Source organism: Rutidosis leptorrhynchoides, chromosome 4, assembly GCF_046630445.1.
Source record: "Rutidosis leptorrhynchoides isolate AG116_Rl617_1_P2 chromosome 4, CSIRO_AGI_Rlap_v1, whole genome shotgun sequence".
Lineage (NCBI taxonomy): Eukaryota > Viridiplantae > Streptophyta > Magnoliopsida > Asterales > Asteraceae > Rutidosis > Rutidosis leptorrhynchoides.
The window spans coordinates 643,412,605-643,438,192 of NC_092336.1; the positions used below are offsets into that span (position 1 = coordinate 643,412,605).

General features: G+C 32.3%; 1 protein-coding gene across 1 annotated transcript; it reads left to right on the forward strand.

Moving 5' to 3' along the window:
• Positions 1-22,494: 22,494 nt before the first annotated feature.
• On the forward strand, positions 22,495-24,251 carry LOC139904361 (protein ANTAGONIST OF LIKE HETEROCHROMATIN PROTEIN 1-like). Its single transcript, XM_071886298.1, has one exon. It carries the CDS (start codon positions 22,638-22,640, stop codon positions 24,051-24,053), a length of 1,416 nt encoding a protein of 471 aa, XP_071742399.1. The 5' UTR covers positions 22,495-22,637; the 3' UTR covers positions 24,054-24,251.
• Positions 24,252-25,588: the final 1,337 nt, after the last annotated feature.

Sequence of the window (25,588 nt, forward strand, 5' to 3'; positions counted from 1 at the left end):
AAACAGCGGAAGACTTCTAGGGAACCTGAGAATAAACATGCTAACAAGTGTCAACACAAAGGTTGGTGAGTTCATAGTTTGTATGTTTCGCATAATCTGTATATAAAGATGGATCACAAGATTTCAGTTGTTTCATCCAGAAACGTTTATCAAAATATTCTACGAAATTGAGCACCCTAGTAACTAAACTTAACGTATATATAATTTGTACCCTTTGTATAATCATCTTAATAATACACGCAAACCAACATGTACGCTTCTCAAATAGCATACGTCCGTTAAAAGGCTAGTGCTCTAGCTCAGACGGGGATATCAAGCCCTATGGATCCATATACTACTACTCGCGCCCACCAGTTCTTATAACTGGCAGTTAACAGTTACCAAAGCTAAGGGATTTTCGGTTCAAACTCAGTGTAGAATTTAGTATGTACTTGTACCCATTGCGTTTAAAATAAAGTGCATGTATTCTCAGCCCAAAAATATAGATTGAAAAAGCAATTAAAAAGGGAGCAAATGAAACTCACCTTAGCAGCACATACAGTTGTTCATCGTAATGTAACAAAAACTCGGTATATCAAAGAATCATAGATCTCAACCTAGAGAACATATGTTGGTCAATAAATGTCTATCAATCTAGGTCAGGTCATAGTGTATCACAATCCTAATGCTCGAGATCGACATATAAAAGTTATCCAAAGTCGTTTCAAAAAGTCAATTTTGACAATAGTTTAACAAAACGAGACGTACCTTATATAAGGATTCATTTACTCGGTTGGTAATATTCAAAAATCCAATTTATCAATCTCGTAAACAAGTTGTTTAAATCTTAATTGTAGATTCAAAAGCAATTTCAATTAACTTCGATCATAATTCAGTTGCTCATATCTTTTAATCCGTTCATCGAAATTATTCGATATCTAAATGAAAAGTTATTGATTTTTCGCCAGCTTTCCAAAAACATGTATATCATATACCTTTTACCAGTAATATATGTATTTAATTCGCGATCTATTATAAACTGTTTAACGACGAAATTTAGCATACACGTATGTATAAATATATATACTCGAGCACTAGGCATGGATACACAATTTATATATAAAAGATAAAATATGAGTGCTTACGTATCAATATCGAGATTCAATATTGTAGGATAGTACGTAGAAGTAACGGAGATGATAAACACTAGGTTTGACTTACGAGCAAAACCCTCGAACAATACCCATAACCTCCTTAGTAATAACCCATAGTTTCCTTAGCTCTATCCCACTTGAAAACCCATTTTGAAAGTGACACGCTCATGACCTCGTCGTAGTATTTTAAGTGATATAATTAATAATAATAATAATAATACTATTAATAATAATAAAATAAATAATAATAATCTTAATAATAATAATAATAATAATAATAATAATAATAATAATAATAATAATAATAATAATTTAAATAAATAAATTTACACATAGTAATATATGTGTAAAACAACTCGCGCAGAAACCTGGTATTTATAGGCATAATTCTTGATTCTGATGCCCATGCGATCGCATGGGTTTTATGCCTATTTCTCATGCGATCGCCTGGCCGTCAGATCCAGCTCACATATTTTTGTTTTTTTGTTTGTCGACATAATAATTAATAATATATATAATATATTTAATTTATATAATTAATTATATATTATATTAAATTCACATGCATAGTTAACTTGTAATTTTTGTTCCAATAAGTCGTACGTTGTTACGCGACTTATGTCCCGGTTCCGGTTTTTCGAGTGTCCCTTCGTACGCTGAGAAAACTTGTAATTTTCATTCTGGGACACGTACCTTTGTCAAAATATAGCCTTAAATTATCCCTAAATTATACCACCCAGAGTATATCTTAAACTTTGGAGTATTTTGGTCATTTACTTCTATAAATCATTGTCTCGTTATTTATTAATATAATAGTATTTATCAAACGTTTCATAACCAAGTTAATATCTATTCTCAATATTTATAAACACGTTTTAAAATACGTATCGCAAGTTATTCATATAATTAATTCTTAACAGTTAATATTCCTTATTATTGTATGTGTCAAAATTACGTTATTTAAACAAATAATTCACCATTTATTCCGAATACCGTTAAAATGAATGATTTCTCAAATCAAGTGGACCTCTCAACAGAGACTCGTAATAATATCATAATTCTTAAGAGACTCGGTAAATATCTTTTACTTGAATCGTTTGGCATAATCTTTTAACTCTGTAGTTAAATATATCAATCAGATAATTAAACCAATAAGTTTAATGCACAGTATCATATCCTCAACACTTTGTTACGTTTTCAAGTTATAGTATATGTACCTATATATAATTGTTCGTGTTTCGTTGAGAACAATCGAAGATTAATTGAACAGTTAAAAATTTTGAGATTTAACTTCATAGACTTTATTTATCGTGTCGGAAACGTTAATCATACAAGATTAAGTTTAAATTTGGTCAGAATTTTTCAGGTCATCACAGTACCTACCAGTTAAAGAAATTTCGTCCCGAAATTTGAGTGAGGTTGTCATGGCTAACAATAAAAAAAAGTTTTTATGACGAATATGAGTCGATAAATAGAGTTTTATCACCGTTGAATAATATGGATAAAACAATCCAATTACTTGAAGCGTATGAGAGAAGCCGTCGTAATAAAGTGAAATGGAGAATAGAGATGCGTCTTATCTCTTGACGTAGTAACGATTGATTTCCGGAATTTAAGGAATAGAAAATCTTCATAATCTAAATAAGATTTGATTCTTCGGGAATTAAGAAAATTAAGATTTCCTTTGATTAATTGCGTAATCTGCCTCGATTACTATGTCTGATATTTTGCTATAAATTGCCCACTTCCGTTTCATTATTTTCACCACTCCCACATCTTCTTCCTCATTTCATACTTCCAAAAGATTGTGAAATGCTTCATCCAGTTCTGATTCTTGATATACTCCTAACCTTCATATCTGTCATTCTTCTCTTTCATTTACCACCGAATGATTTTATTTACTTTTACTTTTATCTTGGGGTTATAGTGTTATTAATTTTCCCGTGTCTTTACGTTACAATACGTATTGATATACACGGTTTGTAAATTTCAGGGTTGTTTTCGGGCTTTATATTTTTCATTATATTTCGGAGCTTCATGCTTTCGTTTTCTCTTCCCGACTTTAAGTCAAGCGAATAATGGTCCTAAATTCGTAGCTATACATTTCGGAATGAACATAATTAATGTTCTAAGAAAGAAACGGTAATAGCACAATCTGACTTTTCAAATTACCAGAATACCTTGAAAAAGACCGAATCATTAAGAAAATATTTTCTTGATATTTTTAGAGATTATATAGAATGAAAGAGTTATGTAACATGGTTCGTGATGAGGGTATGATCTGTGAACCTTTATCACGTTCCATTAGAAACTCAGCATGACTTACTGTAATATAATCACGTTGATCAAGTGTCATTATATTATACTAACTCATGCTTCAATTCCCAACACTACTTCATAAACATCCATTTTTCGAAATTTTCAGAAATTAGAAACTAAAATAGTTTCTTTTATGATGTAACACAGATAGCGTGAAGAGATAAATGATTTCAGATAAGAATAGTTATGAAAATATCTTCAAAAATATGGAGGATATTTATAATGGAAGATACGATGATATCTTAGAATTTTTAATATCGGAGGATGATGCGGAAAATCTGTCTGTGAAGGTTTAGAATAAGAAGTAAGATTCTTACTAATGGTTTCAGCAGACACTGAATCATTTGGATTCTTTGAAGGTAGATTTCGTCCTTATGATTTGTCTACAGCTTCCTTCATACTTTGCTCAACCCGTTTTTCAGTTTCAAACCTTCTCTTTTTCTATGCTTTTCCAACACACTACTCTTTATCATCAAACTTTCAACTGTTAAAGTCGTTTATAGTTTTTGCTGATTCATCAGCATTTTTCCAAAATTCGTAGAACTAGTTTCGTAGTTTGGGGTGTTTTTCAGAAACTTCACATTCGAAGTATGTAAGTCTAGAAGATAGACAGTATATGTATATATATAACTGTTGGCGTAGAATTGCTGCGAAATTCAAAGTACTGGTTGCTAATTCCCGGTAGTTGGTATGGCAATTATTGTTACAAGATGTGGATGAGTACATGATAGGGTTTTAATGAGTATAATGATTTTTCAGAAGGTCAAGGATTAATGAAGTTGTTAGTAAATTTACTGCTAATGTGGTGGAACATAAAAGGTTCCCCGGTAACAAAAACGTATATGTCAAGGTTACAATAAGGTTAATCTGAAAAGTCGAAGTTGACTGGTTAAAAGTGTGATAAAACTGGATACTTTGAAAAGGATGGCAAGATTATTTTCAGTAATAACAATGCTAAAGGATCTTTCACATTTTTGTCAAAGTATAACTTTGAAAGATGTAGAGATCTAAGAATGATGTCACCCGTTAAATCTTGACTTGGATTCTGATCCGTCAATATCAGAATATGTAATTGAATTTGTATGGAAAAGATTGTATATCGTTGTGAGCATAGTTAATAATTTTTGAATCAAAGTTGAAGAATGTACAGTGTAACATATTAATTGTGAACTTATATATTCCCGAGTATTACCTACCCGTTAAAGATTTCACAATTAATATTTTGTACAAAAGAATTTTCATTACAGTCTTTATGAAAATATATGTATGTATATTTCTTCAGATGTAATACAGATTTAATGAGTTAATATCATATTAAGCTCATTTGATTTTTAACTTGAATTAGAAATGAATAATCTCTAAAACATTAGAGATTACATAATCTTCGCGGAGTATTTCACTAATGAAATCAATACTTCATTATTTATTCTTATTGATATTCCTTGGTGAAGGGTGTTGATATTCGTGGAATTCTTGCAAACTTCGCAAGGTGCAAATGATGTTTTCTAGAAAGTTTCGAGTGCATCGAAGATGAAAGTGTAAAATTAACCATGTTATTGAATAATACACTTGGTTTATTATGAAATGAAATTCATTGAATTGAAACAGAGATTGTAGTTATCGATGATTAAGCCGTTAATGAAGGATGTACATCATTGCATATTAGTAATATGAACTAACCGAGTAGTACCTACCAGTTAAGATTCACACGTAATAGCTTAGTACGAAAATATTTATTTTGATTTCAAAATTCATATATATTAAATATACATAAAATTTCTTCAGGGGAAATGAGTTAATACTTCATCGGTTATCGTTGCTGGTATTTCTTGGTAACTACGGTGCGTATGACGTTGATGCTCGTGGAACAGATTGTGAAGTTGAGGTTTGCGATGCGGATGTTGTTAGTGGTGGTAATGGTACTGTTGGTGTTGTTGTCGGTGGTACTGTTGATGCCGGTGATGCTGCTGGTGTTTGTAACCTTTGCACCATATTCTCCAAAGCCACTACCCGAGCACGAAGCTTGTTGACTTCTTCTACTACACCGGGATGATTGGCAGTTCGGATGAGCGGATGAATAAGATCCAGAATTTGAGATAGTATATTATCGTGACGAGATACTCTGAAAATGAGAGAGAAAATGGTGTCTCGAACAGGTTCGCCGATAAGTGCTTCAGGTTCTTCGCCAAGAGGGCAATGTGGTGGGTGAAAGGGATCGCCTTCTTCTTGTCTCCAATAATTAAGTAGGCTACGAACCTATCCCCAATTCATCCAGAATAGATGATGGCTAATTGGTTGATCCATTCCGGTTACACTGTCTTCGGAATTCAGGTGAATATCCATATCGGAATAGCTGTCAGAGTTTGAACTAGATACGGGATCCATCTTGTATAAATAGGGAGATGATTTTTGATATGAATTAGATTATAGAATTTAGTTTGGTATTCTTCAATACATAATTTACATATGTATATATAATACCAAATTCCATAAATCACGGTGAAATTTTCTGAAGATATCAGGAAGAGTTTACAGTAACAGATACGCTAAGATATGAATTTTTGTCTATACACTATTTATGCAATAAATGCAGGAAAACGTGTCTAGACTTAAGAATGATAAGCATGTAATTTCTGACAAGAAATGATAAGCAAAACTTTTAACTTGCAGACACGGTCGAAGTCCAGACTTACTAATGCATCTTAACAACTATCAGTTAGACACATTCATGCAAGACCTGATTCGCTAGGACCAACGCTCTGATACCAACTGTGACGATCGCTCCAAATCCATATGAATGAACACGTCATTCATTGATTTCATTGCGAGGTATTTGACCTCTATATGATATGTTTTGTAAACATTGCATTCTTTTGAAAAGGCATACCATAAATGAATATTTAAATCAAAGGTTTTCGACATCTGATGATTTCTACATATAGACAATCACCGTATATAATAGTTTACAATAGTACTTCCGTTGACAATGCAGTCAAAATAAGGTACATGATGATGAATTGGTGAATGCAACGTTTTCTTGAAAAATATGCCATATAAGACTCCATGCACATAGCTTGTCTATCATATAAGCAAACAGCGGAAGACTTCTAGGGAACCTGAGAATAAACATGCTAACAAGTGTCAACACAAAGGTTGGTGAGTTCATAGTTTGTATGTTTCGCATAATCTGTATATAAAGATGGATCACAAGATTTCAGTTGTTTCATCCAGAAACGTTTATCAAAATATTCTACGAAATTGAGCACCCTAGTAACTAAACTTAACGTATATATAATTTGTACCCTTTGTATAATCATCTTAATAATACACGCAAACCAACATGTACGCTTCTCAAATAGCATACGTCCGTTAAAAGGCTAGTGCTCTAGCTCAGACGGGGATATCAAGCCCTATGGATCCATATACTACTACTCGCGCCCACCAGTTCTTATAACTGGCAGTTAACAGTTACCAAAGCTAAGGGATTTTCGGTTCAAACTCAGTGTAGAATTTAGTATGTACTTGTACCCATTGCGTTTAAAATAAAGTGCATGTATTCTCAGCCCAAAAATATAGATTGAAAAAGCAATTAAAAAGGGAGCAAATGAAACTCACCTTAGCAGCACATACAGTTGTTCATCGTAATGTAACAGAAACTCGGTATATCAAAGAATCGTAGATCTCAACCTAGAGAACATATGTTGGTCAATAAATGTCTATCAATCTAGGTCAGGTCATAGTGTATCACAATCCTAATGCTCGAGATCGACATATAAAAGTTATCCAAAGTCGTTTCAAAAAGTCAATTTTGACAATAGTTTAACAAAACGAGACGTACCTTATATAAGGATTCATTTACTCGGTTGGTAATATTCAAAAATCCAATTTATCAATCTCGTAAACAAGTTGTTTAAATCTTAATTGTAGATTCAAAAGCAATTTCAATTAACTTCAATCATAATTCAGTTGCTCATATCTTTTAATCCGTTCATCGAAGTTATTCGATATCTAAATGAAAAGTTATTGATTTTTCGCCAGCTTTCCAAAAACATGTATATCATATACCTTTTACCAGTAATATATGTATTTAATTCGTGATCTATTATAAATTGTTTAACGACGAAATTTAGCATACACGTATGTATAAATATATATACTCGAGCACTAGACATGGATACACAATTTATATATAAAAGATAAAATATGAGTGCTTACGTATCAATATTGAGATTCAATATTGTAGGATAGTACGTAGAAGTAACGGAGATGATAAACACTAGGTTTGACTTACGAGCAAAACCCTCGAACAATACCCATAACCTCCTTAGTAATAACCCATAGTTTCCTTAGCTCTATCCCACTTGAAAACCCATTTTGAAAGTGACACGCTCATGACCTCGTCGTAGTATTTTAAGTGATATAATTAATAATAATAATAATAATAATAATAATAATAATAATAAAAATAATAATAATAATAAAAATAATAATAATAATAATACTATTAATAATAATAAAATAAATAATAATAATCTTAATAATAATAATAATAATAATAATAATAATAATTTAAATAAATAAATTTACACATAGTAATATATGTGTAAAACAACTCGCGCAGAAACCTGGTATTTATAGGCACAATTCCTGATTCTGATGCCCATGCGATCGCATGGGTTTTATGCCTATTTCTCATGCGATCGCATGGCCGTCAGATCCAGCTCACATATTTTTGTTTTTTTGTTTGTCGACATAATAATTAATAATATATATAATATATTTAATTTATATAATTAATTATATATTATATTAAATTCACATGCATAGTTAACTTGTAATTTTTGTTCCAATAAGTCGTACGTTGTTACGCGACTTATGTCCCGGTTCCGATTTTTCGAGTGTCCCTTCGTACGCTGAGAAAACTTGTAATTTTCATTCTGGGACATGTACCTTTGTCAAAATATAGCCTTAAATTATCCCTAAATTATACCACCCAGAGTATATCTTAAACTTTGGAGTATTTTGGTCATTTACTTCTATAAATCATTGTCTCGTTATTTATTAATATAATAGTATTTATCAAACGTTTCATAACCAAGTTAATATCTATTCTCAATATTTATAAACACGTTTTAAAATACGTATCACAAGTTATTCATATAATTAATTCTTAACAGTTAATATTCCTTATTATTGTATGTGTCAAAATTACGTTATTTAAACAAATAATTCACCATTTATTCCGAATACCGTTAAAATGAATGATTTCTCAAATCAAGTGGACCTCTCAACAGAGACTCGTAATAATATCATAATTCTTAAGAGACTCGGTAAATATCTTTTACTTGAATCGTTTGGCATAATCTTTTAACTCTGTAGTTAAATATATCAATCAGATAATTAAACCAATAAGTTTAATGCACAGTATCATATCCTCAACACTTTGTTACGTTTTCAAGTTATAGTATATGTACCTATATATAATTGTTCGTGTTTCGTTGAGAACAATCGAAGATTAATTGAACAGTTAAAAATTTTGAGATTTAACTTCATAGACTTTATTTATCGTGTCGGAAACGTTAATCATACAAGATTAAGTTTAAATTTGGTCAGAATTTTTCAGGTCATCACAGCACGGCTTGATGGTTTGAGGGAGTTTTGGGTGAACGAGAGGTCGCGGGTCCGAACCCGGGGGCGAGCAGTTATTTTTCTTAAAGCGTTTTAAGGTAGCTTTATTATTATTATTATTATTATTATTATTATTATTATTATTATTATTATTATTATTATTATTATTATTATTATTATTATTATTATTATTATTATTATTATTATTATTATTGTGTTAAGTTATAAATTTATGATGATAAAATAATTGGAGAAGAACATAGCTAATGATAATTATGAATTAAAAGTAATAATCATTATATTATGGTTTTGACTTAAACATGGAAATATATGTATAAATGATAAGTATTATGATAAGATAACTCGAAGATGCAAATTAAGATGATATATATAGTTATATGAAAGAATCACATGAAAACATATATATTTAGACTTATATATATATATAATACATAAAGGATTAAAATTTAACATAAATATTAATGAGGACTTAATTAATGATTACTATTTATAATACTCAATAACTTTAAAACGAAAATGTTAGTTATATAGGAATCGTATATATATTAAAAGTACAAATAATATTATCATTAGTATTATAAGTATTACGAGAAATATAAATCTTATCATTTTAGTATTTATATCATTATTAGGAGTATGATTAATATTATTATTATTATGAAAAATAATACGATTTATTTTCATAAATATTAGTATTATTATCATTTTATAAGTATTGGAGTTATTATCATTAACATATGTATTATTAATAAGATTATTATTATTAGTATTATCAACATTAAAAATTATTATAATTATAATCAAATACAACTTTTATTCACTATTATTACTATTATATATTATCATGTATACAAAAATATACTTAAAAGTAACATTACATATAAGTATGCATTAATTATATTAACAATCTTTATATAAATGCCCATATATAACAAATTAGGTATATTTTAAAACTATATAAATAATAATCATTTTAAATATATATACAAATCAAATATCTAGTATATAAAGTTATAATATATGAAATTGTTCGATTACGATTAGATGCATTAATGAATATACAAATGATATAGGTTCGTGAATCCGAGGCCAACCCTACATTGTTCAGTTGTTCAATATCGTCATGTGTATTTTTACTACAAAATACAGTATAGTGAGTTTCATTTGCTCCCTTTTTAAATGCTTTTACAATATATATTTTTGGGACTGAGAATACATGCGCTTTTATAAATGTTTTACGAAATAGACACAAGTAATCGAAACTACATTATATGGTTGAATGGATCGAAGCCGAATATGCCCCTTTTAACCTGGTAATCTAAGAATTAGGGAACAGACCCCCTAATTGACGCGAATCCTAAAGATAGATCTATTGGCCCAACAAGCCCCATTCTGGAATTTGGAATGCTTTAGTACTTCGAAATTTATCATGTCCGATGGGTGTCCCGGAATGATGGGGATATTCTATATGCATCTTGTTAATGTCGATTATCAGGGTTCAATCCATATGAATGATTTTTATGTATGATGTTTATAGAAATGGAAATATGAAATCTTGTGGTCTATTAAAATTATGAAATGATTATTTATGATAAACTAATGAACTCACCAACCTTTTGGTTGACACTTTAAAGCATGTTTATTCTCAGGTATTAAAGAAATCTTCCGCTGTGCATTTGCTCATTTTAGTGATATTACTTGGAGTCATTCATGGCATATTTCAAAAGACGTTGCATTCGAGTCATAGAGTTCATCAAGATTATTATTAAGTCAATTATAGTTGGATATATATTTGAAATGGTATGCATGCCGTCAACTTTTGATGTAAAGAAAGATTGTCTTTTAATAACGAATGCAATATTTGTAAAATGTATCATATAGAGGTCAAGTACCTCGTGATGTAACCAAATGTAATGTATTCGTACAGATGGATTAGGACGAGTCATGAAATGTGGTCAGGCCAAGGGTGCCATGCGATCGCATGGCTTCCCAAGCCATAACCCATGTGATCGCATGGGTTTAGTTTCCAGCTGACATGCACTACTTCAAGGCTGCCGACACTCGTTTGATTTATTTAATATATAATATGTTTAATTTATATAATTAATTATATATTATATTATATTTACGTGCATAGTTAATCTATAATTTTATCTCCAATGACTCGTTCGTTGTCACTCGACTAATGTCCTGGTTTTGGTTTCTCGAACGCACGTTCGTACGCTGAGAAAACTGGCATTTTACGTTACGCGACAAGTACCTATGTAATTAATTAGACTTAAAGCATCGATAACAATATTACTCAAAATATAATTTGTACGTTTGAGGGTTATGGTCATTTGCTTCAATAAATTATCGTCTCGTTATTTACTATAAAAGTATTATCAAAACGTTTTGTAACAAAGTTTGTATTTTATCGTATTTGTAAAATATATATATTTTCATTTTGGAAATATAAATAGTTAATTAATATGATATCTAGTTTTCAAAACTAATTATATTTCAATGTAAAATTTTATGACCGTTTACGTAATATTATAACATGTAACGTTTTCATTTTAAAACTTAACTAAATATAGTTCATTTGCGTACTAGCGTTTACTTTCACTTCTTAACGTACTAGTTAACATGTCCAAATATTAATCTAATCAATAAGTGAGTGTTGCAATCGTTTACCTAATTAATCTAAAATCATATATACCTAATATACATACCACGTTTTAATGTACGTTCCAAGTTATTAATATATCTAACAACTAATATTCCAACTTACATTATTTAAACATAGACATTAATAATCTAGTTCTATTATATCGAAAAGCGTTGCGTACATTTGAAATCAAATTAAATAAATATAATAATCTGTTTTCCCAAAACTAAATATATTTAGGACTCATTTCAAAAGGTTAAAATAATGAAAGTCATTATATCATAAAATGTTTTAGAAAAATAAAATCATATATGACACATAATAAATTTCAAGTTTCTAAATCGTCGTTTGATGGTGAAGCATAACATAAGGTTCAATGGTTAAAAATCATTTAATGTAAAACGTTGATTTACTTATCTTGTCAATATCCAACATCTAAATTACTTATTCTACACTTTCTTACTTTTACATTTAAATAAAATGAAAAATTAAAATAGTTAACTTATCAAAGTCTTGAGAAAAATGATGTAAAGCATGAATTGGAAATCAAACAGGAATGTCCACTAATATTTGTCTAGTACTCGATAATCGGCATCTTGTTCTCACTTATAAATCACTTTACCATTTATTCCGAATATCGTTAAAAAGGAAAAGTTTCCTAAATCCAAGTGGACCTCTCAACAGAGACTCGTAATCATACAATGTATCTTATAAATCAATCATTTGATCGTATCTTCTAATTCCATCGATAAACATATTGAAACAAATACGTTCATGTAAAGTATTATACGTTTAGTACATTGTTAATGTTTCAAGTTATAATATATACACAAATACATATAATCATATCCGTTCATTTAATGGTTCGTGAATCGTCGGAATTTGGTCGAGGTTTATATGAATGTATGAACACAGTTTAAAATTTTTGAGATTTAACTTAACAAACTTTGCTTATCGTGTCGGAAACATATAAAGATTAAAGTTTAAATTTGGTCGGAAATTTTCGGGTTGTCACAACTAAACACAATAAAATACATTAAAAACCGAACCCCCGACGCGAAGCGAGGGTTCGACGACTAGTTATTACTATATATTGTCCATTGATGATGTTATGATGACATCATCATATCGTCATAATCCATGTTTTTTTTACAATTTCTAAAGTTTTATTAAAATTTAAAATATGAGTATATGTTTTATCATAAATTTATTTGTAAAAATATATATCTTTTTTTTATAAAATTATTACTATGATTATATATATATATATATATATATATATATATATATATATATATATATATATATATATATATATAACAAAAGTTTTTTTGTGAATTGTGCTTGAAAGTCATTTTAGGATGTTTGTATCTATATATTATATCTATATTATATATATCATTAAATTAATTACAAATTAAAAAAACCAAAGGCTTAAAATATACTCCGTATATATATCAAATACAGAGAGAAAATATCTCAATTTTTTATTTGCTACACATAATTCACGGAGCAACAAAAACATTTGGATAAAATGAATAAAATTGATATATTTTTATTTTTATTTTATAACATATATCAGTTACTATTTTTTGATAATGGGAATTATGTAACATGATACAGTAATACGGAGTAATGCATTTGGATAGAAGATTAGCTTTTGTTAAAAATGGTAATTTTTTTGAACTCATATGCGTGTGATCGGGATTGATACAAAATTATATTGATTTGGGCTCTTCCAATTGATAATTTTTGGTTATATAGTTTCAAAAAAATTTAATTCGTCAATATGAATGTAAATTTTGTCTCAAATGGTTTTTAACATGATTTGCCGGTGCAAAATTAAATTTTTAGACGTTAATAATTGTTACGCACTTTTTAAAATTTGTCAACACCACGAGCTCTTAAACTTAAAAGAATAATTGTTTGAAAACTCAATTAATTTTTTAAGATTATTTTGCCCACTCGTGCAACGCACGGGCTCTAACTTTTTATTTACTTTCGTTATTTAAATACTTGAATGATATAATATGTTACAGTTTTTGCACGGCTGTCAATGCACGGGCTCTAAAACTTAGTGTATATGTATATATATATATATATATATATATATATATATATATATATATATATATATATATATATATATATATATATATATTATATATCGTGAATTGCATATTGGAATTAGAAATTATTAAAATTGTATTTTGATTTTAAGTCGATTCTATTAGTGGAAGGTCTATGAATTGTGTCCATTGATGATGTTATGATGAATGATGTCATAATACGTTTTTTTTATTCAATTTACATTAGTTTTATTAAAATTTAAAATATAAGTATATGCTTTATCATAAATTTATTTATAAAAATGTAATGTATTTTTTATAACAATTATAATTATATATATTTATTGTTAATTAAAGTATTAGCTATATTACCCAAATTACACAAACGTCAATTTATATATTAAAATAAATTGTCAGCAAATGTCGATCTATTAGCGACTTGACTGTCTCTTAGAGTCTAAATTTAACTTCATGCATGTTTAAGACCCATTAAAATTTAATTCTATCATCTTCATGGCGTCTCACACTTTTTTAACCTACTTATTAATCCGAGGTCCATTCAGAAGCACGTTCTCTATCCATAGAACATTGAGAGAAAAGACTTTCTCTACTGTTGGGATGTTCCACTCTGGGTAGAGAAATTACTCTTCTTTCTCCTAGAATTAGCGAATGATTGTCTACATCTTATCCCTTTTATACCTCACTTATGTGAGATTACGGTTTTTTGTTATTGTTAATTTGTGTATTGTAATTAGAAACTATTTGAATTGCAATCGTACTTAAAAGTTAAAGTATAGAGTTAAATTAATTTTTGTGACAATACGTGGGTACTTTTAACCTTTTAAAAACATTGTTGAATGACATACCAAAGAATAATGAGCCGTGAACATAATTTAGTTGTTGGTTTTGTTTTACATGGTTTTAATAATATTATTTTTTTTCGAAAAGCAAGATTAGATTAACACAAGCCCACTAAGGGGGGGAAACCCGTACAATAAGGATCCACAAAAGAACACACAATGACAAAACTCCACTACAACCAAGTTGCGGAGAGAACAACTACAAAAAGCTATGCTACATAAGACAAGACCATGGATTCGAGATCCAACCTAACCACTCTAACTTTCTATTCTTCAATCTATTAGAAATCCATTCAAAAGACTTGAGTTGAATTTCTAATAGCCCCGTAGAAGCGCTCCATGAAGAGTTAGAAAACACTTTTTGATTTCTATTTTTCCAAATCAAATATCCGCACGTCCATTCAATTGCTTGCCAAATACTCGACCAAAGAGGGGATAAGGATCGATTACATTTTCCACGAAAGATTTCATCAATGCTTAAGTTCGAAACCGAACCTAAGCCCCACCATTTATAAACCCGAACCCAAATATCCATTGCATGACGACAAAAAATTAAAGTATGTTCAATGGTCTCCACATCATCATCACATAAAGGACATCTAACGGAATCCAAGTCTATACCTCTTTTATCAAGTTCGGTACGTACCGGAATTCGCCTTTTTAATGCCCTCCATATGAAGATTGCAACTTTACTAGGAGTTAGCCGATTCTTCAAGAATTCTTCACGAACCAACATCCTTTTATTAAGAATATTATCATCGAGTAAATTTGCCAACTTCTTTGTAGTAAAAATCCCATTACTTGCTAAATCCCAAGTCCACGAATCCACAATCTTATCTTGTTTCACATAAGCATTAAGTAGCGCAAGAAGAGAGTCGAGATCATTGCAAGTACGACCCGAAACATTGCGTGTCCATCTAAAATTGCAAGTCATTTTCCTCTCAATCCAAGAAACCCGATCTATTACTCTTGCTTCCGGCTCTTCTTCCAAGTGATAAAGTCTCGTGAATTTTTGTTTCAATGGAGAACCGCACACCCATGGATCTTCCCAAAAACTCGTGTCCGAACCGTCACCAATAATCTTTGAAAAGGATGAAGCCAAATTAAAATCCATCTTCCCTATCATGACACCTGCACGCAAAATATTAGACCACACGCTACTCACCCCTAACGGTCCGGAGACACACGTAGGGGGAAGTAGCCCATTAGAACCATAAATACTCTTAATTATAGAAACCCATAGTGTCTTTGGCTCTGTTTTAGCTCGCCAAAACCACTTTCCCAAAAGAGCAAGATTTTTCCCACGTAAAGACCCAATGTTTAAACCCCCGTCCTCATAAGGTAAGAGGCATTCATCCCATTTTACCCAAGATAATTTTGAACACTCACCATTCCCGCCCCAAAAAAACTTTCTCCTAATACTTTCTAGATTTTTAATAACACTCAACGGGGCACGAAATAAGGAGAAATAATATAGCGGTAAACTACTAAGAACCGATTTAACAAGCGTTAATCTTCCCCCATATGAAATCGATCTTGCTTTCCAATTTGCGAGCTTAGCGTTGAATTTTTCAATCACGGGATTCCAATTATGCTCCTTACTCATGTTTACACCCACCGGAAGACCAAGATAAATAAACGGTATATCACCCACTTTGCAATCCACCCGGGAGGCAAGACTTTCCACATCTTCACGAGCAACACGCAAACCATATAGCACACTTTTGTGAAAATTAATTTTGAGACCCGATAAGTTTCCAAAACATTTCAATATTTTCATTAAGTTACAAAAGTTTTGATTATGCCATTCCCCGATGAAGATTGTGTCATCCGCAAATTGTAAGTGTGATAATTTGATCTTATCTTTTCCGATCTCAACACCCTCAAAAAGACCTTCACTACATGCTTTCTTGACAAGATAATTCAAGCCTTCTGCCGCAATAAGAAAGAGAAAGGGAGATAGAGGATCTCCTTGTCGAACACCTCTCTCAATATGAAATTCGTCTGTAGGAGACCCGTTAACAAGGATCGAGATCGATGCCGATTTAAGGCATGCTTGAATCCATTTCCTCCACCGAGTACCAAACCCCATAATACGCATCATATCTAATAGAAAGTCCCAATTTAAGCTATCAAAGGCCTTCTCAAAATCAACTTTAAAAATAAGACTTTTCTTCCTTTTTCGCTTTAGATAATCAATAGCCTCGTTTGCGACTAAAGAACCATCTAGGATAAATCTTCCTTTTAGATACGCACTTTGTTCAAAACCAACCACGGGGGGTAATGCTTTTCTAATTCGAATAGAGAGCACCTTCGCAAGGATCTTATAGTAGCATCCGATGAGACTTATAGGACGAAATTCGTTAAGCCCTATTGGATCATTTTTTTTGGGAACCAAGGTAATGAACGATGCGTTACACCCCTTAGAAATCTCACAATTCTCCCAAAACTGATGTAGTGCATTCATGAGATCATTCTTGATGAGGTCCCAATGCAAGTTAAAGAATTTAAATTTGAAACCATCGGGGCCCGGTGCTTTTGCACAATCACATTCTTTAATTGCTTCCAAGACCTCCTTTTCTGTGAATTTCGCTTCAAGATTCGATGCAGACTCAGAGGTGATTTTTGAGATAGCAGGCTGATCGAAAACAGGAGTATGATTGGGGGGGTTTGGTGGCTGTCCCGGTGGTTCGATGAAGACAGAGGCGTCTCTGGTAGCCCCCTCAACAGTACCTGAAACAGAAAACATGGCTGTAGCAGCTGCTAAATTGTCTAAATGCCCTTCTGTGACCGAATTCCCAGCTCTTAAAAGAGAGCCATCACCACCCGTAGCTGAATTGACCGCAACAGAAACATTCGATTCCATAACAGGGAGGTTTTCATTCACAAGAGTTGCAAAACGCATTATATTAATATTCTTTTTTTCGTATTGCGTTTTGAAATGATCGAATGCCGCTTGCTTAACCTCCATGGGATCCTCTCTCCAATTACCATTAATATTAAGACCCCGGATGTTCTTTATCGAATGTCTTCTTTTAAAAACCGAATGGAAGAACTTGGTGTTTTCATCCCCGTCATGAATCCATTTGACCCTTGATTTTTCTCTTGCCATATTCATCTTGATCGTGTCTTTCTCAATCCATTGTTTCCTAACCTCAATCCAACTAGCCCTTTCTTCATCATTTAGAGTCCTGCTTTCCGCAACCAATTCCCAATCACAAGCCTTTTTCTTTAGTTCTTCAATTTCCTTATCGAGACCCCCAAAAATGCTTTTACTCCACTCTTTCAATGCAAGTTTGACATTTTTTAACTTATTGCAAAAAATACAATCGAATCTACACCCATCCACCCTACGTTTCCATGTGTCTTCAACAACCTTCTTTGACTCTTCTCCAAGTAACCATTCATCAAAGATTTTAGTAGGTTTTGGACCATAGTCAATTTCTCTATCTCTCAACACTAAAGGACAATGGTCCGATAATTTTCTTTCAAGTGCTAGAGCCGAGATGTTTCCCCAAGTGTTGTAGAAATTTTCGGAGACAAGAAATCTATCTAGTTTACTAAACTTCACCCCATTATCGCAAATTCTCGTGAATTTCTTTCCTCCCAATGGGACATCGATAAGTTGCATTTTGTCAATGAACTCATTAAACCACTTTGCCCTACGCTCAATGAATTCACAATGTTTTCTTTCCTCTTGAAATCTTACCTCATTAAAGTCACCACAAAGCACCCATTCCGCATCCCGTGTACCTAAGAATGATTCAAGGCTCGACCACATAATCAATTTGTTAGCATCGTCATGAGGGCCATAGACATTAACTAAATAAGTAAGCTCATCCCGACCCCTCCACCTACCCGCAATCGCGATAAAAAATTCACTAAAGTAGGATTGTTCTACAACAAACTCCTTTTTATCCCAAATAATCAGAAACCCACCCGAATTCCCTATTTTCTCTTTTTGAATAAAATCAAAGTCATTAGATCCCCATAAGAAACTTACCCAACTATTATCTACCTTATTAAGCCTAGTTTCTTGAAGGGCCACAATACACGGGTTTTCACGAAAGAAAAGTTTTCTACAGTCCCCTACTTTACTCAATTTACCCTTCCCGAACCCACGAATATTAAGACATAGAATCTTCATAATTAAAATAACAAAACGAAAAAAGCGAGATGCGAGACTTAAACCTGTCAGTTATCATCCCACACCAAACCAATGCCATTAGCAAATTCTTCTAATTCCACACTTCTCTCTGAGTTTTGAGAATTTACGCCACAACCTTCTAAATTCAGAGATCTCGAGTGTCTTGAGTTCATTGATTTCGATCCTGCAATGTCTTGATTCCCTTTCCTTGGCGCCCGCTTAGTATGAACTCTCTTTCTTTTTTCATCTTTCTGCTGTGAACGAGCTAGGCATTTCGCTCTCATAATCATTGAGGATGCACGCCAATTACCAATTATTGATGCCTTATCATTGTTTTTTGGTTTGCTTCTGCATGGAGCTTCGATATTAATTCCATCCTCCCTAACTCCCGAAAATTCATTCTCAAAGTATTCTTTCTCATCATCAATGATCGCGATCTTTTTTGCCTTCTTTTTCTTCTTTTTACTCTTGGTGGAATTGACACTTTGACAAGAATTACAAGGCTCGATGGACTCAGGAACTATTTCATTTATACTCGCAGGACCCGTCTTATCATTGGAAGAAAAACATTCTGGAATCTGATTGCTATCTTTTTTCCTTCGTGACTCCAAAGTATCCGGAACTGACTGGTAGTCTTTATTGAAATTCTCGTTTAGGTTCTGTGTTTCATCTGCATTGGGCTTTAACTCTTTGCTATTTAAATTGGGCTCATTCTCTTTATCACAAGATGACTCACCACCATTAATCCCATTGGGCTCGGGACTTGAATCTGGCCCACTATTATCTCGGCCCATATGGATATCAGGCCTAGTAGGCCTAGTATTGTTAGGACTACACCCATTCCCCTTATTAAATTTAGGTTTTTGAGCGTGATCACCTGTTGTTTTCTCAAGATTGCAATCGTGAATTACAGCTGTTGGAACTGTTGGAATTCCAAAGTTTATTTGCATGTTTTCGTTAGCTGTCTTCTCCTTTTCGTTGGGACCCTCATTGACATAATCATTGTTAGCTGTCTTCTCCTTTTCGTTGGGACCCTCATTGACATAATCATTGCACTTTTTTTTTCCCCATCTCTTTTCACCGTATATCGATGTATCTGACCCTTGCTTTTCCGTTGAATTTTGATCTGAATCAATGACCGGGGTACGTGACTGGGACTGATGATCCACCGCAACTTCTTCATCGGAACCACCAAACTCAGAACTTAACATATCTTCTTCATCTCCTTCATCATATTCATCTTCTTCATCCGAGTCACCTTCTTTGCCCCATTCACTTTCATGATCACTCTCCATATCTATTTCTATAAGGTTATTCATATCTTCTATAACTTTCACATAGAATATGCTGCTACCGATTCTTAACTTGACCGTTTCATTAACAGGATTGGTACCCCATGACTTTATCATTACACGTCCAGTGATTAGGTTTTGGTGTCCCTCAAAGGAACAATTACTTGTTTCAAGTATGTTACCCCACCAGCCTGCGATTTTGCGAAAGATTTTTTCCTTCCAATGCTTGATGGGAACACCGATAATGTTTAACCAAGTGAGCCTACATGAGACAAGATACGGACTGTTACCTCCAGATTTTACGTTTTCGATCCACTTGGATAAACAGTGATTAACGTTTCCCAGGAAGCTGTCAATCTTGGCCTTGTCTTTAAATATGATCATCATGCTAAGTCCCCCCAAATATTTAAGCTCGAAATTCTGTAAACCTTCTCCTTCGCAGATGTATCTGAAATTAGCGAGAAACTCTAATTTTTTCACTTCACAAATGATTGAGTTTACTAGGACCGAGCTGTTATCATCTTCTTCAGCTTCGATAAAAACTTCTCTTTCTCTTTCCTCATCTCTCTCTATGTTTTTCTTTTGAACCGTTTTCCTTACTTCTTCTGATGGGTTAGTTTGTTGATTCCCTTTATTTTTGTTTAGAAAATCACGAAGATCATTAGTGGACTGCCTGTTGTTTGCTTCCTTGACTCCTGGCCATTCATTCTTGTTTAAAATCTCATTGAACTTCCTATCATCTCTCTCTTTCCATACATACTTTGCAGGTTGAAACCCACCTTCGTTGCCATTGAATCTGTCGTTTTTGTTGTTGCTGTTATTGGATCTGTTATCTTGGTGAGAGGGTTCTTTACCCTTCCGATCTATCGCCTTAAAAACCTTAAGCATAATGCCATCAATTCTTATTTCCCGCAGCTTGTTCAACATTACTCCGCATTATTTATTATTTATTAAATAAGAAAAAATTATAATTAATAATTAATACTCCGTAGTAGGCATTGCCTTAGTGGTCTAAGATATGTGTCATACTTGGTGCATTTTCGAATTCAAGGGGGTTTTTCAAGGATTCTATTATGGTGATAAAAGTTTATGTCCCAAATTAGTCGGTTTAATTCAAAGTACACTGGATATCCAATACGACGATGGTGGCGTGATGAGTTTTTTCTCCTAACGTGTGTGGTTGAGAAAAAAGAGTGAAAATCTTAGTTTAAGAAAAAAAAAATTAGTTATAAATTAGTCCGTATAAATTATACGAGTAATCAATCATACACGGAGTGAGTAACTTTTGTTTTTGAACTTTATGAATGAAGCTTCCCGGAGGGAGACGGTCAAAACATCCTTTTCTGTGTACTAAACGTGCTCCCAACCGCGTATACGCTATCACCTTTTTAGCTTATCCTAAAAACCTAACTTCCATCCTCTTCACCTTTAACCTTATATTAATAGCACTTCGACCCCCTCTAAACCTTTTTACTTTAAATTTTAATTTACAAGCGATAATAAAATAAATAAATAAATAATACATGAACGTCATTAAAATCCGCTTATAGAATCTTCTTAACATAATTAGTTTTAAAAGATAACTAATTGTTTAATAATTGAAGATAACTAGTTTATATTTGCACTAAATCAACGCTGAAACAACAACTAAAAATGTCAAAAAAATCTTATGGCTCTTTAGGTTGTTTGATTGGTAAAGGGTGTTCACCACGTTATCATTGGTTTAACACATTAATCCAAAGTTGGATGCATGTTTTTTAATTGGCACCTTTATTACTCTTAAAAAAATATGACATGCATTTTGTGTTTCAAATAATCATAAATGATAATGATAATGAAAACTCAATATTCTTTTTGTTAGTTATAACTAAGTGATAGCATTATATTGTAACAAACTAATGGTAACAGTATAGAGAATATGATGTTTCAGATTTGACACAAGTAATTTTCCTTTCGAATAAAGTCTTTGAACCTATGAATATTCACGACTATCAACATTTTTAGAGATTGATGTATAAAATATATGTTAATGTTAATGTTAATGTTAATGTTAATTTTGTTATTAGCAAAAGAATTATGTAAGTAGTGTATTTATGAAATAAATTTAAAAGACGAGGTTTAAATTGTAAATATTTTCGAGTATTATTTTGGTGGGAGTACTAGTAGTTGTCCAAAAACGAAACCAATCGTTAATGAATCTTCCTGTCATCTTCTTCCACGCGTTCATACATACTCACACGCTTATTTACTCTCTAATTTACTCCTTAATTATTTAATTTTTAATTATTATATGATTAAAATAATAATAATTATCATCAGGAGATACATACATATATATATCACTCTTCAGTTGCATCATTTCACATTGCAATTCTTTCATTCAGATTCATCTCTTCGATCAATTTTTCCGTTTTCTTCTTCTTCACACCTTCAAAATTCAGATTTCCTTTTCACACTCACTTGTTATATTTATATTGCCTTATTATTATATAATATCAATCATTCAATTAATCTATTAATGGAAATCAGTTCATTAAACCAAGAAGACTACTCTTACTTCTACACCTTCTTTCAGGATTTCGACAACAATAACACCAACAACAACATCGCAACTACTACCGACGTCCTTCCTATTCCAATCGACAATAAACGTCGAAAACTTGATGATGAAAACAACTCATTAAAACAAATTCTCAACACGATCTCGTTTGCTGATCATAATCAGGCTACTTTCACTTCCAATTTTGACTTTGAATTTCAAGCACCGACTTCCAATTTTGAATCGGAAATGGCGGATTCCGAGAGAAGTAGAGCTAGAAAAACACCACCGCCGAAATTCGATGCCGTTGAGGAAGCGAGTTCAAGCCACGGTGGAGGACAACGGAGGTTATGGGTGAAGGAAAGATCAAAAGGGTGGTGGGAGTATTACAATAGCGACGAATGTCCTGACGAGGAGTTTAAAAGAGAATTTCGAATGAGTAAAACCACTTTTACCATGATTTGTGACGAATTGGATTCTGTCGTCACTAAAAAGGACACTATGCTTCGTATGGCCATTCCAGTTCGGCAACGCGTGGCAGTGTGCTTGTACCGGTTAGCAACCGGTGACCCGTTGAGAACTGTTTCCGGCAAATTCGGTTTAGGCATTTCAACTTGCCATAAATTGGTTTTAGAAGTTTGTGCTGCTATTCGGACCGTCTTAATGCCCAAATACCTCCAATGGCCCGATCATGAACGTCTCCATAATATCAAAACCGAATTCAGGTCAATTTCGGGCTTACCAGATGTCTCCGGCTCAATTTACACTACGCATATCTCAATCATCGCGCCAAAAGTTAGCCCGGCTGCATACTTTAATAAGAAACACACGGACAGAAACCAAAAGCCATCCTACTCTACTACGGTCCAAGGTGTGGTAGACCCACATGGCGTCTTTACGGATATATGCATTGGCTATCCTGGTTCGATGTCTGACGACAAAATCTTGGAAAAATCCGCTCTCTCACATAGGTTTAGCAACGGTCATTTGAGGAATACACGAATAGTGGCTAACTCAGCTTACCCACTGTTGGACTGGCTTTTGGTGCCGTACACGCACCAAAACCATACATGGAGTCAGCATTTATTTAATGAGAGAATTGGGGATGTTCAAAACGTAGCTAAAGATGCTTTTATTAGATTAAAAGGGAGGTGGGCATGTTTACAGAAAAGGACAGAAGTCAAGCTTCAAGAATTGCCAGTGGTTTTAGGGGCATGTTGTGTTTTGCACAACATTTGTGAGATTAATAATGAGACTATGGATGACAATTTAAGGTTTGACTTGTTTGATGATGAGATCCCATTTGTGGAAAATGGTATCACCAATTCACTAAATTCAGTGCAAGACAGAGATACTATTGCACAGAATTTGTTGCACCGTAGTCATGAAAGCTAGCAGTGTTTTTTGATGTTATAGTGTTACGGAAGAACATAAATAAATGTAATCTTACTCGAAATCACCAATTTTTCTTGTAAAAGATACACGGTAGTATAAAATACGTGTTTGAGATTGATATAGGATTGTTTATTTTTCTTAGAGTGATACTTTTTGTTTTAAAAATTAATAATATACGGAGTATGTGCTTTGAATAAATTATTTGTTGATAGTACTTACTTAATACTCGTATCTACTCTAAATAAATAATTAATACATTAAGTGTTTCACACAATACTAATAAACTAGAATATAATCAACAACCTTATAAACCGGTCAATAGATAAAACAAAGTCTATAATGAAATATTATGTTCTTCTAAAACATTCTCGAAAAAGTTCATCCTGAATATTTAAAAACATATGAACATTTCATTTGTTTTATATGCTTTTGACCCCACACATTCGATGTTTTCTCATATTTTTCACGTGTGAGTATTGAGTAAAAATGTTTGGTCAACATTGAAATATGTCAGAATCGAAGCTTCCACGTAACAACAATAATACCGATGTCATCAAAATGGAATAAGCTGACGTATTATGGATTCATGGGAAGTGTGTTAGCTTCTTCCTCATTTTACCCATACGTTAAATTAGTTCTTTATAACTTTTGATCACATTTCAAATGTATCATAGTTGCAAAATCTAAGACCACTTTTAACCGAGAATGTGATATCACAGACCCGAGTGTACTTTTTGGGTGATGTGGTAAGGTCATGGAGTGAAAGTAAATAAATGAGCGTCACTTTTTAGTATTAAATTTGTGATGGATAATGCGCTAAAATGTGATTGAAAATTTGAGATAAAATAAATAATTTAATATTAATAATATATAAAATAATTTAGTGAAATCTGATTAGTCAAACAGAATCTGACCCTTTTCTTTTTCGTCGGTCCCTCGACTAACTTTTCATTTCCGTTACAACTGACGCCCGGTTAAAGGCGTCAGGAGACGTCAGTTTGTGCCACATGTGATGCCACTTAAGCCATGCCAAAAAATAACGCACGGATAAAAACGGCCTAACTAACCTATAGTAAGGAATAAAGAACTTCGATAGAGTAATTAATATATGTGAAAAAGAACAAGTATTGCAAACAAAGACGAAAAACGCAAAATATATATATATATATATATATATATATATATATATATATATATATATATATATATATATATATATATATATATATATATTTTGGTGAAGATTAGTAAGTACCTTATGTGTTAGGAGACTAACAAAGTGATGTAAGAATCAATTATACTTTTGATGTTGAGAAAAGAAAAATTGGCGTACGAATTATTCACGAGTTAGCATTTTACGGATAATAGAAACAACGTGAAATATTCATTTAAAACCTTAATTTTACTTGAGATCTTACAATCACATGTGATTGGATCTTACAATCACACGTGATTGTCATGACAATCACATGCGATCAAGGTTGAAAAAGACCCGAGACGGGGCCGAAACGGTAGCGACTTCAAAACGTCGAAAC